The sequence below is a fragment of the Salmo salar genome, chromosome ssa17 (assembly GCF_905237065.1).
Source record: "Salmo salar chromosome ssa17, Ssal_v3.1, whole genome shotgun sequence".
Classification (NCBI taxonomy): domain Eukaryota; kingdom Metazoa; phylum Chordata; class Actinopteri; order Salmoniformes; family Salmonidae; genus Salmo; species Salmo salar.
This window is the reverse complement of record NC_059458.1, coordinates 13,832,544-13,850,846: the sequence shown is the minus strand read 5'-3', so window position 1 is coordinate 13,850,846 and position 18,303 is coordinate 13,832,544. Positions and strand designations below refer to the sequence as shown.

General features: G+C 46.2%; 1 protein-coding gene across 3 annotated transcripts in view; it reads right to left on the bottom strand.

Annotated features, from left to right (window-relative positions):
- Nucleotides 1-4,628: 4,628 nt before the first annotated feature.
- LOC106575174 (cyclin-dependent kinase 15) overlaps nt 4,629-18,303 on the bottom strand; it is a 35,774-nt gene continuing 22,099 nt past the window's right edge. For all 3 annotated transcript variants that reach the window (XM_045698844.1, XM_014151459.2, XM_014151456.2), the window contains 9 exons: nt 17,199-17,278; nt 16,842-16,999; nt 16,555-16,678; nt 16,029-16,149; nt 13,866-13,959; nt 13,488-13,551; nt 9,534-9,582; nt 7,654-7,796; nt 4,629-5,782 (listed from right to left, as the gene is read on the bottom strand). In XM_045698844.1, coding sequence (XP_045554800.1) covers nt 5,667-5,782; nt 7,654-7,796; nt 9,534-9,582; nt 13,488-13,551; nt 13,866-13,959; nt 16,029-16,149; nt 16,555-16,678; nt 16,842-16,999; nt 17,199-17,278 — 949 coding nt within the window. In that variant the 3' untranslated portion in view covers nt 4,629-5,666. The remainder of the gene's footprint in view (nt 5,783-7,653; nt 7,797-9,533; nt 9,583-13,487; nt 13,552-13,865; nt 13,960-16,028; nt 16,150-16,554; nt 16,679-16,841; nt 17,000-17,198; nt 17,279-18,303) is intronic.

The window sequence follows — 18,303 nt, the reverse complement described above, 5'->3', positions numbered from 1 at the left end:
TGTTATTTTTGCTCGTAAACATTATTTTGAGTTAATTCTATGAGGGGGAGGGTGTTCAGGTGATTTTACAGTACAAGGGGAGGGTCATGTGAAAATATTTTTCATGTTGGGGCTAGGGATGGATTTTTTTTAGGACACCTTGAGTTGGACCAGCCACCCCTCCCCCCCCAAATTTCTCCCATTTAAAGATGATATGATGAATTATTGTAAAGGATCTTAATTATTATCTCACAGAACTCAGTTAGGCAACACTTTACAATAAGGTAAGCTTTGTAATGGGTTTATTATATTGCAATGAGCATACCCGACGTTATCATTGCAAGACTTTAGTGTGCTTTCTAAAAGGCACCCTATAGTCCACTTCTTTTGACGCTATGGGCCCTGGTTAAAGTTTGTGCACTACATATATACGGTGCAATTTCAGACGCAGCCATGGTATGTTTTCATCAGGGAAACAGAGTGCAAAATGGAAGAGCGACTCCTGCCTTTAGTTCCCTTCCGTTCTCTGACAGCGTTTGTAAGGAAACGCTCTATCTCCTTTGTCTGTGTCTGTAAAAACGCTTGTCTTCCCAAACGTCTTCCTGCAGTCTTCCTTTCCTGTCTTTCCAGCCCTCCCTGGCTATCTCATACTGCACTCTGCTTCTCTACCTCCCTCATACTGTGCTCTCTGTCTCTCTGCAGATCTGATCTCGCATTTTTACGCCTCCTGGAATTCCTAAAAACATTTCTGCTCTCTTTCCCCACCCCACCCCACCCCAATCCCTTCCCACCACTCTGCCTCCAGTTGTGTAACACTGTGTGTGATTTTATGGACATCTGGCAGGGATGGAAGATAGGCATGTCTCCTTCTGGAGAAAAAATAGACGACCAGCTTGTGTAATACACGCTAAACTACTCAGTTACAACTGATGCATGATAAATACACAAAAGACAATAATTAATCCAAATATTGTCATAGCAATCATCATTTTCATTGGATTGAGAAAGAGTTTAGATAATGGAAGAGAGGTGGGTGTAAAGATGAAGCAATAGAGTGGATGAGAAAATAGACAAGACAGCGATTGAGTGGGAGGCAGGGCATAAGCCAGGGAGAGACCATTTATCTATTCCCCAGTGGTTGATAGCTGGCAAGGCGGAGTGGAGGAACAGGACGTGGTGCTGGGGGGAGTCTGTCCCTGTGGAGAGGGGGTCAGTGTGGATGCTGTGAGGGCTTGACCACGCTGTGAGGGGTTGAGCCGGTTGACCACGCTTTGGGACCAGACCTCCGCTCCCAGACCCAGAGCATATGGTCCCTCTCACCGCTGCCCACAGGACTGTTCACACACACGCCTGGAAGTCACATGTGCTAAGCAAGCAACTGTTACTGAGTGAGGCAGCCAGGGTTCAAGTTCACCATCCCAGGCCCTTCCTCTATGGTCCTCGGGTTAGTATTGCTTTAGCCTGACTGGTTGGATCCGGTCTAGTGCTGTGTGAGTGTGGAGGTCCCACAATGCCTAGTGACATCTCAGCCAGTGGGTGACTTAAACGGGCCAAATGTGAAGGTGTTTGAGTAGGGAAGTTGAAGGGTTGGACACCTAGGAATACTCATAGGATGTTTGTCAGGGGGGAAGATGGTGTTTGGGCATGGAGCATCCCATTACATTGTCTGGCCTTCAAAGGAGATTTAGGGTGTGAGGTGGATTAGGGGCTGTTGAATGTAGGAAGCAGCTGCCAATCATCAGTTAGGGACATGTCAGTTAGCAGCGGCTCAATAAGCATAGTAAATCACATTAGATCAACATTGGTTTGTTAGACTAGGTTTATGTTACATAGTAACACATTCTGGAGAACAGCTTGTTTGAATAGGAGTCTTACCTCACCGTCACGGTTGGCTGTCTGATTCTCTGTCTTTGTTTTAGTTTTAGGATTTTTTTGTTGTCTTTATCGGCTGTAAACTGATCGAGCGCTGGCTCAGAAATACTATAGGCTCCATGGCACAAAGAGAGATGACAAGCTAGCTAGGTGTCATGTGCCCAAGTGGTGGTTTGGCACCTTAGTCCCCTGTACTTGTCACACCTCCCTGTGAACTGGCAAAGCAACACTTCCATTTGGATAAGTTTCTGCTCAAATAAACACAATAAATCCTCTCCATCTGTGTGAGTGTGTGAATGTGTGTGTGTGTGTGTGTGAATGTGTATGTGTGTGTGTGTGAATGTGTATGTGTGTGTGTGTGTGTGTGTGTGTGTGAATGTGTATGTGTGTGTGTGAATGTGTAATGTGTGTGTGTGTGTGAATGTGTATGTGTGTGTGTGAATGTGTATGTGTGTGTGTGTGTGTGAATGTGTGTGTGTGAATGTGTGTGTGTGAATGTGTATGTGTGTGTGTGAATGTGTATGTGTGTGTGTGTGAATGTGAGTGTGTGAATGTGTAATGTGTGTGTGAATGTGTATGTGTGTGTGTGAATGTGTATGTGTGTGTGTGTGTGTGTGAACTTCTCGATAGAACTATCAGCATAACCCCCACCTGTGTCCCAGTGTGGTCTCAGGGGGACGACATGCAGAGCTTGTAGTGTCCCCTAGTGGACAACAGATACAGTGCTCTCAGATGCCTGTTGGGAACAACTTCATTCAGGGTAAACCCTCACTGGGGGGGGGGATTCCCCTAAGTACCGATGTAGGATTAGCTTCCCCTCCCCCAATCCTAACCATAACCATTAGTGGTGAAAATGCAAAACTGACCCAAGATCAGCATCTAGGACCTAGGGGCAACTTCACCCTACTCCTTAACCCTCAGACTAGGGAGTTAACGCAGGATATGTGAGACTGTGCTTCTCACAGAGACTCTGGAAGTAAACATAACTTTGCCCCATATTTCTACTCTTTTCCTCTCCCTCTGGGGTGACCTGGTGGCTCTTCATTAAGTATGAAACTTAATACTGTACACGAGAGCCAGCCAACACGATCGTGTTGTGTAATAATGTGAAATGACATTATGACAGAACAGGAAGTTGTTCATCACCTGGACATGTCTTATTTTACACGTTTACGCACCTTTTAGCACACCCCTCCATGCACGCACGCACACCTTTCTCTCTGCCCTCTATCTATATCTCACACACCCACACACACACATTCCGTCTTATACCAGCCCAGTCCTGTGTGTTCAGTTTGTTTTACAGTATACTAGAGTTCAAACATGGGGTAGTGGTAGATTACATACCAGCTGAGGCTCTGCAGCAGCCAGTCCTCAGGGGGTCCAGACTTGCAGTCTTAGAGGAGAGAGGTGGTCAGTGTGATGATAATGGACGGAGTCTGTACGACTGGAGGAGACCTCCTTAGGAATGTAGTTACTTCACAAAACCACATGTTGCCATGCTACAAAAGTCTGTATAAGTTCATGAGAGAAAAGGGGAGGATGACAGGAAGGATGAAATCCATTTACAACAATATACACTACATGACCAAAAGTATGTGGACACGTGCTTGTCCGACATCTCATTCAAAATTATGGGCATTAATATGGAGTTGGTCCCCCCCCTTTTCTGCCATAACAGCCTCCACTCTTCAGGGAAGGCTTTCCACTATATGTTGGAACATTGTTGCGGGGACTTGCTTCCATTCAGCCACAAGTGTATTAGTGAGGTCGGGCGATGTTGGGCGATTAGGCCGGGCTCGCAGTCGGCGTTCCAATTCATCCCAAAGGTGTTCGATGGGGTTGAGGTCTGGGCTCTGTGCAGGCCAGTCAAGTTCTTCCAGACTGATCTCGACAAACCATTTCTGTATGGACATCGCTTTGTGCACGGGGGTATTGTCATGCTGAAACAGGAAAGTGCCTTCCCCAAACTGTTGCCACAAAGTTGGAAGCACAAAATTGCCTAGAATGTCATTGTATGGTGTAGCTTTAAGATTTCCCTTCACTGGAACTAAGGGGCCTAGCCTGAACCATGAAAAACAGCCCCAGACCATTATTGCTCCTTCACCAAACTTTACAGTTGGCACTATGCAAACCCAGATTTGTCCATCGGACTGCCAGATGGTAGAGCGTGATTCATCACTCCAGAGAACGCATTTCCACTGATCCAGGGTCCAATGGCGGCAAACTTTACACCACTCCAGCCGACACTTGGCATTGCGCATGGTGATTTTAGGCTTGTGTGCGGCTGCTCTGCCATGGAAACCAGTTCATGAAGTTCCCAGCAAACAGTTCTTGAGCTGGTTGGTAGTGAGTGTTGCAACCGAGGACAGACGGTTCTGTGAGCTCGTGTGGCCAACCACAGAGTTTTTGTTGCTCCTAGACGATTCCACTTCACAATAATAGCACTTACAGTTGACCTGGGCAGTCCTAGCAGGGCAGACATTTGACGAACTGACTTGTTGGAAAGGTGGCATCCTGTGACGGTTCCACGTTGAAAGTCACTGAGCTCTTCAGTAAGGCCATTCTACTGCCAATGTTTGTCTTTGGAGATTGCATGGCGGTGTGCGCGAGTTTATACAGCTGTCAGCAACAGGTGAGGCTGAAATAGCCGAATCCACTAATTTGAAGGGGTGTCCACATACTTTTGTTTATATTGTAAGAGAAGACAACAAATGAAATATGATATGTAGATCTGCAGGCAGTTCTATATGTATATATCAGAAAATAACACACAATATCATTACTGCAACATTTATTGACTCACACACTCCTTCACGCATTCTCACGAAAACACACACACATTTTAAAAGCAAGCTGCACCCAAGTATAGTACAATTGAAGAGTGGACATCACAAGGTTGCCGAATGAAAAATACGCTATATGGGGTGTTAATGAGGAAGTTTCATGGTATAATGCAACATGAATTACAGTGTATACACAACCGTCACAGTCATTCTGTTGCAGGGATACCCACCTGCATGCTGTGCAAAAAAACAGTCATGGTCCACAAGGACCTGATTTAACATAAGAGGTATATAATATATGCATGTTTTGGCAGTACAAAATAAAACACTCATCTGCAAAACGAACCCATCGTCATCGTTGAATCTCAGTGTACATTTAGGAGGAGGCAGAGAGAGCATAGTGAGTCCAAGGAGACACTCTGAGAAGGAGAGGGAGGAGGAGGAAGAGGAGGAAGAGGAGGAAGAGGTAAACCAGCCAAGGAGGAGGAGGAGAAGGAGGAGGAAGCAGGAGGAGGAGGAGGAAGCAAGAGGAGGAAGCAGGAGGAAGAGGTAAACCAGCCAAGGAGGAGGAGGAGAAGGAGGAGGAAGCAAGAGGAGGAAGCAGGAGGAAGAGGAGGAAGCAGGAGGAGGTGGTTTAGCAGGAGGAAGATGTTAAGGAGTTCTGAGCTCCCTGACAGTTCTCTTAGACATTGCGTAGCTTTCCGTTGCCACCAACAACAGACATCGGGTCTCAGATAGAGAGTATATACAGTACATACAGTACTTCTGACATCATCTAATATGTGATATACCAGGTAACATTCAACCCCTCCCTCTTCTCTCCTGTCTTCTTACAACATGGGAACTCCGACTGAGGAATGCTGGGTGGAGTCAAGAGCAGAGGTTGGTGGAGGACGCTGGGGGTCTAGGTAAGTGTTGTGTGTGTGAAGCCTCATGCCACTCCATCTTGATCAGATGGTGGTCTAGCCTGCAAGCAGGGCTGGGGCACCTGGGAGTAGGGGCCAAGCCCAGGGGGGTAGAGATCCATTATCACCAGCACTTAGCCAAGGGCACCATCTGGGACGGTCTGATCCTTCGACTGGGACTGAAGATATCCTTCACCTCGGTCTCCAGCCTCACTCCGGGGACCTTGAAGACTGATACAGCTGAGAGAGAGAGAGAAACAGGCAACTTTTACAGCTTCACATCGTTATAAAGTCAGGTGAAAACGTTACTCAGCCACTTCACCAACAGCAACAAAAAGACAAACATCTCCCACACTGACTCTTGGAGAAGCCTTATAGGGCAGTTGGTCTGACAGATACCGATCATGGCAGCTCAGGCAGCTTAGAACCTAAACGCCACCACTCCCTCCTTCCAGACTTACAGGCTACTAGCTGGGACGTGATCAATGTTGGGTGTGGTTGTCCACAGTCCAGCTAGAGCCCCATCCCTAACAACTACAATGACTTCTCTTCTCAACACTTGATGCTGCTCGCCACTGTTCCAGTTAGATTGTGATACATTGTGTGAAGGTAAAAGTACTCATTACTACTAGTCTGCTTCTAGGCCTTCTCACTTCTGCCCTGCCGAGACATGGATGGCATCATTAAAATAAGTTTGTTCATCCTGGAGAAAACCTTCTCTCCCCACGCTCTTTCACTTCTTAGTCGCTCTCTTTCTCTCAGTTGCCGCTCTCGCTCCCTATTCTCCTTCTCCGCTCTGTTCATTGATGTCTCTCCCCTACTGCCTCTTCTCCCTGTCTGGGATGCTATGCAGAATAGTAGCAGTAATGATGGCTCATTATCGAAAGAGCAGAGTGTGTGTCTGTGTGTCTGTGTGGACATGTTTAACTATACTTGTGGGGATAGTAAACTGGGGACATTTTGCTGGTCCCCCACAAGGTCAAATGCTATTTCTAGGGGGTTTAGGGTTAAAGTTAGAATTAGTGTTAGAATTAGGTTTAGGGTTAGGGTTAGGAGCTAGGGTTAGGGTTAGGAGTAGGGGTTAGGAGCTAGGGTTAGGGTTAGGAGCTAGGGTTAGGACCTAGGGTTAGGGTTAGGAGCTAGGGTTAGGGTTAGGAGCTAGGGTTAAGGTTAGGAGCTAGGGTTAGGAGCTAGGGTTAGGGTTAGGAGCTAGGGTTAGGGTTAGGAGCTAGGGTTAGGAGCTAGGGTTAGGGTTGAATGGGACTGAATTGCATGTCCTCACAACAGTTAGCTGCGCAAGACTGTGTGTGTGTGTGTGTGTGTGTGTGTGTGTGTGTGTGTGTGTGTGTGTGTGTGTGTGTGTGTGTGTGTTCCTGGGCGTGCATCTGCCAGCATGTGTATGTAGGACACATTCAGCTGGAAGCCTACTGCTTGACCATATCAGACACTGTATCCCAGTAGGCTTTGTTCCTATCTATTACATTCCTACATTTCACTAATATCTATCCTAGTACTCCCTGTACTCTTCTTCTGTTCACTGAATATTATTTCTATGGCCTTGAAAAACACATCTATGTTTAAACCGAACCAAGCAGACTGTCAGAGCGATAGACAGACAGGTGGAGAGAGACTTCAAATGCAACTTTGCTTACTTATACATGCATTTTCCTGATATATATATATTTAGCCACCCGAGAGCTGTGGAGACAGTCTGATCTTTTCAAAGGAACCATCTGTGCTCACAGTAGGAAGCTCGTGTCTTTAATCATGCGTCGGATGGGTAGACTGTTTAAGTGACAAACTGGAGTTTAGTGCAACGGAGTGCCAATCTCTCTCACTGGGAGGGAGAAACAGAGAATATTGATGGGGGGAGTCAGAGGAGGGAAATATATGCACATGAATACGCACGCACACATACAAACACATGCTTAACCTCCCACATGTGTACACACACACACACACAGACAAACACACACCACATTATGCATCACGTGACTGTTATTGCTGTGACAAAACACACATTCTTATTGCATAGATAGATTGATATGTTATGGGTTTTATTGAGGTGTAGTGACACACACACACACACACACCCACACACATACACTCACTGTCTCGTAGCTGCATGATGGGGGGCGGTAGCGTGTTGAAATATGGGTGCTGCAGTGCATCCTGGGCCGAGATGCGGTCTCGTGGGATGGTGATCAGAATCTGCTGGGCCAGGTCCTCTGTCTTATAGGGCAACTGGGACAGTCTGTGGGGGAAGCAGAGGGGACTATAAGATACACACACACACACACACACACACACACACACACACACACACACACACACACACACACACACACACACCTGATGGACAACCCCTAATAGATACACATACTTTATGTAGATGGTTTTACATCCATAGCCATTAGACATATAACAACAACCCAGCTACACTTCTCAGTCATTTGCATTAATTCAAGTCAATTTTCCCTACTGGCGTGCATAGCTCTGTACTCCCCCCCCCCTGCTTTGTGTGCCTCCTCGCTGTCCTACCGAAGCAACTTTTATTTCACAATGTAATTATCTGCTATTTCTGTGTGTGTTTTTCTGACAGTGTCCATGTATTTGGAGAAAAGAGTGTTTGGTCCCAACAGGGGGTCTAGTTAATTAAATCCATGGCTAGAACAAGAGAGAGAGGGGGAGATGGGTGGGGGAGAGGGGGGAGGAGATGGGCGGAGGGGGAGAGATGGACTCCCATTCATCCATCTTGAAAAGACCTGCATTAAAAATCACAGCATAACTCCCCTGAGTCTCGCTCAAACACCCATTCTCCTTTTTTCTCTCTCTGAGCCTCCCCCTTTTTTCCTCTCTCTCTCTCTCTCTCTCCCCTCTCTCTCTCTCTCTCTCTCTCTCTCTCTCTCTCTCCCCCTCTCTCTCTCTCTCTCTCTCTCCCCCTCCCCCCTCTCCCTCTCTCTCTCTCTCTCTCTCTCTCTCTCTCTCTCTCTCTCTCTCTCTCTCTCTCTCTCTCTCCCCCTCTCTCTCTCTCTCTCTCTCTCTCTCTCTCCCTCTCTCTCTCTCTCTCTCTCTCTCTCTCTCTCTCTCTCTCTCTCTCTCTCTCTCTCTCTCTCTCTCTCTCTCTCTCCCCCTCTCTCCCCCTCTCTCTCTCTCTCTCTCTCTCCCCCTCTCTCTCTCTCTCTCTCGTGCTGTGCAGCAGGACTGACTTTGTTGATGACCATGAGGATTCTCTCTTTCTTATCTCCCGTTCTCTCTCTCTCTCTCTCTCTCCCTTATTCACTGTCTCTCATTTAAATCCATTAGATCCATATTCCTAGTCACGTGTTTCCCTATTTCAGTGTGATTGTTTTCAGACTAGACTGCATTCATGTGCTATAGACTGTTGAGTGGGTCTCATATTTGTTATGACAGCGAGTCAGAGCCTACTCCAGACATCCTCTCTCTCCCATAACCCGACTGTGTGTGTGTGTGTGTGTGTGTGTGTGTGTGTGTGTGTGTGTGTGTGTGTGTGTGTGTGTGTGTGTGTGTGTGTGTGTGTGTGTGTGTGTGTGTGTGTGTGTGTGTGTGTCTGGCCCCCCTGTGGGCTGGTACAGGAGCGGAGCTGTGTTGGGTCAGATGTCATCATGTTGGGAGGAAGGGGGAGAAAGGGGGAGGAAGGCGGGAGGAGGGGGGAGACACGCCTGGCCAGACAAAGAATCTCCTGTTACCACAGGGCTAACTGCCCACCTCTGGACCACCCTCACCAGAGGCAATGGAATGGGCAAACACACACGGCCGTCCAAAGTTGTTCCATACTCTATAATATGTACACATGTATCCAAACTCTACCTTTACAGTAACTTATATACTGGAGCGAATGTTCACATTTGCAGGTTGCTGAGACACATTCTACAAACATGCACAAGTTAACTAATCTGCAAGACACATTAAACACATTCACAAACTCAATAGCACTGACAGAATACTGAGCAATCGGGTTTCACCGTACCTTTTCCAAACATTCCTGAATTGCTGGGGCTCACATGGTTGAAACCATTCTGTAGGAAGAGGAGAACAGCACCGGCAGGTTAGTTAGGAAATGTTTGGCCTGCAACTATGGCTGCAAAGGCATGCAAGATGGAACAGTGAGGTGGTCAGACCACAGCCCACAGGACACTAAAAAACAAATATCTGTGTAAACTTACGGTAAAGTAGACCTGTTCTCTTTGATGATCAATGCTACAGCTATGGCATCCTGGCGGCGAGACTAAGTGAAACATGCTTTGGCACTACTGATCGCAATTTGTGGTTTCTGAGCCCTGGCGTAGAGTTTTAATGAGAGTGTTTTAACGGTTGGATAGCCGATGCTTTGGACAGCCCCGATGCTCCATGATGAATTAATAGTCAAACCGTGGAGATTAAACTGTTCGAAAATAAAAACAGAAATGTATGCTCTCAGTCTCTCCTGCAGGGTGCAACGGTGCATAAACAAACATACGTTTTTAGACAAGCATTCTCTATAGTACGGGCTAGCTATCGCTTTCCCCTGCCCAGTCAGGTCACTGAAGGAATATTTTCCCTCTTGCCTTCTTGGCCTCTCCCTGTTCTGTGCTGGCCACCCGCTCTGCCCTGCTGAAAGCTGCCCGGGCCTTTATCTATTGGTCCATTCAGCTCCCACATCTGGAGAGGCCCAGTGGTGCCAGCAGCAGTCAGGGGGCCAGGTAGGGAGCGAGCCAGGAGGGAGAGAGGGGGGAGAGGGGGGAAGGGGAGAGGAGGAGATACCTAGGGTCATGCCCACACAAGGACATCCAACATGGGTGTCCTAAAACACCACAGTAACGTGCAAGTGCACACGCACGCGCGCCTTCCCCCCACCCCCACACTGCTGTTTTCCCCCATGTCAGCTCGTTCTCCACCCCAAACACAGCAGATTGGTACAATATGTTTGAGTCTATAGCTGTCAGACACAGAGATTCTAAGTCCAGCCATCCTTCATGCCCCCCACACAGACAAGGCAGAGAAAGCGGTCTGGCTCACTCTCTTGCGTGTGTGTGCGTGCGTGTGTGTGTGTGCGCGCGTGTGTGTGTATCGGAGCAAGTGAGCGTGGTTGAGCAGTTGGAAATCCCGCTCATTGCTGGAGTTGGTGCTTGCACCCTGCTCTAACGCTCCATGGCCTTTCATACTGCTCAGCTAAAAACCGCTCCGGGCTCACAGGGAGAAAAAGAACCGCACCGAATTCACTCCATTCATTAAAATCACTATTTAACCAACACCCATCTATTTTTGTGACTACCTGGACCTACCAATTGGTTTTTAAGTATTGAAACCAAACCAAGTATTTGAATAAACATGAAAAGGTGAATGTAAGAATGTCATATTAAACAGCATATAAACACTATAAAAGTCATGAGCCAGACAGGAAGCCTAAGAAGGAACGAAAATGAATTATTTTGGCTATATTATTTAAATGATTTCAAGGCTATAGCCTACAAAGAAATACATTGTGAAGCATTTGTGAGTGTGACACAATATGCTGGTAGGGCCATAAAGTGCTCAGCATTTAAACAACATTATGTTGTATTAAATCATTATAGTCTGTAAATTGTGCATATAGGCTGTGACTTAGAATGAAATGCAAATTAAACAAAAAATGAAAGCACTTTTAGAATTCATTTTTAGAAACATGAGTTTGGCCAGTCTGTGGGTTCAGGCTCATGCGATGGTGCCCGGAGAGCCGGCCAGCAGCGGGGGAAAATCCTCTCCACAATTGCAGAACAATTGCAGATGCTAAACATCCTTTTGGCCATTCTTGCCAGGTTGGTCAGAGATGCTGAGTTGTTTTCTTATTTTTCTATTGGTAGGCCTAAAGGTTTTTTTAGGCAAAATTACAAAATGAAAACGAAAAGCTCCTTGAACGTAGGAATATGACAGGTCTATTGGGCCAAAATCAATTATGGCCTATTGCATAGATAATTGAACGAAAATGAACAAAACCTTTAAGTTTATAAATACTTTGCTACAATGACACACTTAGTTATCTACCCAACTTTTTCCTTTCTTTTAGCATGTGCATATAGCATGCTTTTGGGATATGTGTATTTTCAGATTCCACAATGATTCTAAATCATCGCACTTCCTCTCTTGCTCCTGGCAATCCTCTTTGTGCCTTGATTTAGCACCTGTGTGTTTTAGCAGTTTCTTTATGTACATTTTTAGGGAACTCCTTGACAGTAGCTAAAGCAAGGAGCTATAGCGGCACACAAGTAGACTACAAATGCATGCCGGAGCGAAATTGGAGCGTGCGAGAAGACCGACGCTCCAGCCTTTGAGAATCTCGCTCGACACTCCAGTCAAATTGGGCATGCTCTGCTCCTCGCTCCGCTCCAGCGCCACTCTGCTCACATACTCTAGTGTGTACAAGCATCTGCCTGTCTTCTGTCTTCTCATCTCCCAACCTCACCGCTCTGTTTGCTTTACACATATTTTATACAGAACGTACTCTCTTTTATACTGCCAGACCATTCTACTAGCCCATCTTCTCTCCCCATCTCATCACCCCCAACCAATGTCAGAGCTCTTATTGAACTGCATTGGGCAGCGCAGACAGGACCCACTGTGTAGTTTGGAGATTCATCTATGCATTTATTCAGCATTTATAAATCTTATGTTTATTTATTAATGTTTGCTGAGAAACTTTAAGACTTTAACAGTCTGAGGTTTTGAATTCCTATGGGTCTTGTAGGGGAGGAATTAGCAGAGACAGAGAGTAACCCATATTTTCTGCAGCTGCAGCGCAACGCGCGCGCGCGCACACACACACACACACACACACACACACACACACACAGAGTCTTGTATAACTAACCTTGTGGGGACACACAATTCAGTCCTTCAAAATGCTATTTTCCCTAACCCCTAACCCTAACCTTAATGCCAAAATCTAACCGTAACCCCAAAACCTAACCTTAGTCCTAGCTCCTAACTCTAACTCTAACACTAATTCTAATCTTAATCCTAAACCCCCTAGGAATAGCATTTTAACTTGCGGGGACTAACAAAATGTCCCCAGTTGGTCAAATGTTTGTTTGTTTACTATTCTTGTATAGTATAGTATAGTTACACACACACACACACACACACACACACACACACACACACACACACACACACACACACACACACACACACACACACACACACACACAGTCAGCTGTGAAATATGTCACCCTCGAACTCCCTTTGTAGCCCATTACTGGAAGAGTGGGAAGACAGGCTGACTCAGGTTCAACTCAGCATGAGGTTTAAATCTCAGGGTTGGATGGAAGAGTATAAAAGACTGACAAGTACACACAGCTGGGTATGGTGTCGTTGAGCCTGGTTTACAAGGTGAAAGTGAGAGATCAGCATAGGCAGGTCAGAGGAGTAGAGCTCTGTCCAAAACCACACAGTCTGGAGGACCATTTGAAGGTCTTTGCTCTTCCTGTCATCATTCTCTCTCAGACCAAAGAGTTAACTCCCACACATAGCCTTCACACTGACTCCTCTCGCCGGTGTGCTTGTTGGCCACGCGTCATGCATCTCAACTCTCTTGAACCACAGTGCTTTAGAAAGAGCTAAAGTACCCTCTTCCCACAGCCGTCTTAAATGCCACGAGTCTGGAAAGTAAAAGTAGTACCATAGACAAATAGACCCACAGTCCCATACAACCTCAATAAAAATGTATCTCTGCTGCCCCCTAGTGGTTAGGGATGAGCCACACAGCAAACCATGAGTCTAGTCTGCTGTGGTTTATGTCGTGCTTTATTAAGTGTGTAGATTAGAATGTAGAGTACCCAAACTAATCCCTCCCTGACCTTTCTCTGACCCAATGGGAATGACTGTATTTTCTCAGCAGCACATAGATTGGATTATTGTAATAGGTCATGAGGGAGGAGGAGGATGAAAGGGATGAAGAGGTCCTGACCTGGTCTGAAGTTGGGCAGCTCGTTCACTCCTGGCCACGTCTCCTCAGTCGGGACCCCTACAACCTGCAGACAGACAGAAAGGGTCCAGAGTGAGCCATCAACTGTCATCTCTATTCGTTGTTATGGATCTGCACTTAGAAAAAAGGCTTTCAAAGGGGTTCTTCATCTGTCCCCATAGGAAAACCCTTTTTGGTTCCAGGTAGAACTCTTTTGGATTCCAGGTAGAACCATTTTGGGTTCCATGAAGAACCCGCCGTAGAAAGGTTCTACCTGGAACCAAAAAGTGTTCTTCAAAGGGTTCTAGAAAGCACCTTTTTTCCCCCAAGAGTGTAGAGAGGATGATGCCATTGAAAAGAGCGAAAGGGGATCCTACTCACAGCCCATATTTTCTGCAGCTGCTCAAAGACGTCTGCCACCCCTGGAAAGGCTGGCGTCCCCTGGAGCATCTCAATGAAGATGCATCCAGCTCCCCTGGAAGACAACACAGGATTGAGAGAGTCATTTAATAATCAGTGAAAAGAGAGAGGGCGGGACATCTTTCTTCAGTACCTCATAATCGGCACAATAAGTGAACTAATTTGGTAAAAACTAAGGGTAGGTTTTGTATCCTAAACAGTCTATTCATAGAGGGCAAAACATAGAGTAGAAAAAGGGGATGAATTCGAAAACGTATCCTTGGTAAAATATTAAAACCTTCCAAAATATACAACACGAAAGCAAATACCTAGGTTATGGCCAACACATTTGATTATTGCTGTTAAAATACTAACCCTTTTGGTACATTTCTCTTTGTACTCAAAGTCCTTAAACAACATGTGGTCCCAATCTCTTCTATTTGGAAAGGTCAAATAGAAACCTGCCCAGATATCGTTAACATTAATGCACAGGATGGTTTATACCAACGCTTATGCTATTCATTAGTACAAAATTCCTTTAACTCTGGGGGGAAATAATATTTTGCTTAGGAGAGCAACTCTAAACGTTTGTTTTTCAGTATGGCACCAAAACATCGTTAGACGAAGGCCAAGAGGTTAAACTCTTCTGAACACGCAACATTCTCTGAGCCAACCTGAGGTAACTCACTCTGTAAGAGAGTACTAATGGCAACACTAATGACAGCTACTCTAACACCACCACTGATGCCGCGTTCAAAACAACTGGGAGCTCGGAACTAGGAAATCTCCGACTTCAGTGCGTTCAAGACAACTGGGAACTCGGAACTAGGAAATCTCCGACTTCAGTGCGTTCAAGACAACTGGAAACTCGGAACTAAGAAATCTCCGACTTCAGTGCATTCAAGACAACTGGGAGCTCGGAACTAGGAAATCTCCGACTTCAGTGCATTCAAGACAACTGGGAACTCGGAACTAGGAAATCTCTGACTTCAGTGCGTTCAAGACAACTGGGAACTCGGAACTAGGAAATCTCTGACTTCAGTGCGTTCAAGACAACTGGGAACTTGGAACTAGGAAATCTCCGACTTCAGTGCGTTCAAAACAACTGGGAACTCGGAACTAGGAAATCTCCGACTTCAGTGCATTCAAGACAACTGGGAACTCGGAACTAGGAAATCTCCGACTTCAGTGCGTTCAAGACAACTGGGAACTCGGAACTAGGAAATCTCTGACTTCAGTGCGTTCAAGACAACTGGGAACTCGGAACTAGGAAATCTCTGACTTCAGTGCGTTCAAAACAACTGGGAACTCGGAACTAGGAAATCTCTGACTTCAGTGCATTCAAGACAACTGGGAACTCGGAACTAGGAAATCTCCGACTTCAGTGCGTTCAAGACAACTGGGAACTCGGAACTAGGAAATCTCCGACTTCAGTGCGTTCAAGACAACTGGGAACTCGGAACTAGGAAATCTCCGACTTCAGTGCGTTCAAGACAACTGGGAACTCGGAACTAGGAAATCTCTGACTTCAGTGCGTTCAAGACAACTGGGAACTCGGAACTAGGAAATCTCTGACTTCAGTGCATTCAAGACAACTGGGAGCTCGGAACTAGGAAATCTCCGACTTCAGTGCGGTCAAGACAACTGGGAACTCGGAACTAGGAAATCTCTGACTTCAGTGCGTTCAAGACAACTGGGAACTCGGAACTAGGAAATCTCTGACTTCAGTGCGTTCAAGACAACTGGGAACTCGGGGAAAAAAACAGCTCCGACTAGGGAAAATCTTTTTGAATGCTCATCCAACCCGGAACTCCAAGTCGGAAACTCGTGCATCTTTCTAGAGCTCTGACATTCCGACCTGAAGATCACCGACGTCATGATTTGACCACGGTTTTTCCCCGAGCTCCCAGTTGTCTCGATAACACCATGACACAGTGGTCTAAGTAGTTATGTCATCTCTAGAACAGTGTGGTCCAGTGTTATTCTGGTGTTATTCTGGTTCAGTGCTGGTGGGTTCAGATCTGGCTGCCCAGTGGGAAAAAGCTGACTGAAATGACATTATTGCAACCTTGCCTGCAGGGTGGTTGGTTATGGAGGATGTTCAGACCCTGTCCAGATATGTCCAACTATGTCCAGTCCACTCACCAGATATCCAGAGCAGTGGAGTAATCAGTGGAACCCAGGAGGACATCAGGAGGCCGGTACCACAGAGTCACCACCTCAGACGAATAGGTCTGGCACGGGATGGACTTGGACCGGGCCAGCCCTAGTGGATACAGACGGAACCATATAGTTATAACATGAATGCAACACCACATATAACATAGACATAACACCACCTGTATACATGACCAAGTAACACATTATAAAGAGAGAGTGGTGAACAGAGTTCCACCATGTGGAGCTAACGTTACATGTGTGGGTTAGGTTAGGGACTGTACACTTTTAAGAAAGAGTGCTCCTGACTTTTAAGCCACCATGGGATTCTTCAGAGGATAGTTGGACAATGGACTAGCAAGAACTTCAGAGGGTGTGGAGGGGTTGGCTAGGGTTAGGGTTGTGGGTTAGGGTTGAACTGGGATCTGGACATGAAGCTAGGATTAGGGTTGTGGTTCAGACTCGGATTAGGGTTGAACCGGAATGTGGACATGAAGCTAGGGTTTGGGGTTACCGAAGTCAGCCAGTTTGAGCTCCCCCAGGTAGCTGATGAGCAGGTTCTGGGGTTTGAGGTCCCGGTGCAGGATCCTCCGACCGTGGATGTAGGACAGACCCCGCAGCAGCTGGAACATGAAGATCTGATGGCCATACATACAGACAGACAGACAGACAGACATGCAGGAAGAGTATGGTCAGTGGTGAACAATTAAAACAATAGAAAGAGCAGAGGCCAGATTTTAGGGTGAGAGGGACAAGGTATGGTATTTGTTGAGGTTCTGTTTATCGAAACATTGAACTTACCCTGACATTGTAGGAATGCAAGCCCCCCGGGTGCTGCTTCATATACTCAGCCAAGTCTGTTTGTACGTACTCAAAGACAAATGTGAGTGCCTCTTTGGTGTGGATGATGTCATGGAGCAGGACAATGTTGGCGTGTTTCAGGCCTTTCAGGAGGGAAGCTGGACAGACAGACACAGAGCTAATACCAATTCACTTTGTTCACAGTGGAAATGGAATATGATAAGCACATGCAATTCTCCTAAACATGCTAAAGCTAACACGACTTCACTTCAGTTCATCTCCCGGGGGGAACTCTGAGACATCGAAGTATCAATCCTGTTTGCATGTACAGTATGTGCCTCCTGGAAAAGCTCTCACCCTCTCGGATGGCAGTGAATGGTACGCCTTCTTCAGTCTTCATACGGATCACCTTCAAGGCCACCAGGTGCCCGTTTATCCTGAGGGCAGAGTAGAGGAGAGTAACAGAGAGAGTGAACTCCCCACAGCTCAGTTATGGTGAGAAGATACAGGCAAATATAGTAATACAGGCAAATACAGTCATCTATTATAATTTATAATGGAGAGATACAATTCCTAACCTCAGTAAATGTCAATGGAAAACTCAAATGAACCTCACCTTCCATTTCTGCATTGCTGCCAACCAATCAAATCACATCTCCTACCCGAAAGAAAAACTCTTTATCTTAGTGCAGCTGTGGCTTTTGGCAGCTCTCTGCCTGGTCTTCTGGAGTCTGACTTGATGAGTTAATAAAGCTCTCTGCCTGGTCTTCTGGAGTCTGACTTGATGACTTAATAAAGCTCTCTGCCTGGTCTTCTGGAGTCTGACTTGATGACTTAATAAAGCTCTCTGCCTGGTCTTCTGGAGTCTGACTTGATGAGTTAATAAAGCTCTCTGCCTGGTCTTCTGGAGTCTGACTTGATGAGTTAATAAAGCTCTCTGCCTGGTCTTCTGGAGTCTGACTTGATGAGTTAATAAAGCTCTCTGCCTGGTCTTCTGGAGTCTGACTTGATGAGTTAATAAAGCTCTCTGCCTGGTCTTCTGGAGTCTGACTTGATGAGTTAATAAAGCTCTCTGCCTGGTCTTCTGGAGTCTGACTTGATGAGTTAATAAAGCTCTCTGCCTGGTCTTCTGGAGTCTGACTTTATGTGTTAATAAAGCTCTCTGTCCTGAACACTAGCATAACGTCACCAAAGATTTATATAACTAAAGCAAGACAGACCACAGGTTGTCGTTTCAAATGGGAACAAATTAGTCATAGTGGGCGGAGCAAGGAGGTGGGCAGAGCCAAGCACAAGCTAGTGAGATCCTGTTGTCACGTTCTAGCATACATTTGCATATTTCCGTTAGGGAAAGTCTACTCTGTGAAGTGCCAGTGTGCAATAACTAAATAACTAAATTCACCTTCTAAACAATGCAGTTTTTTAAAACTTCGGCAAAGGCTAAAGTCTACAAAACTTAGTC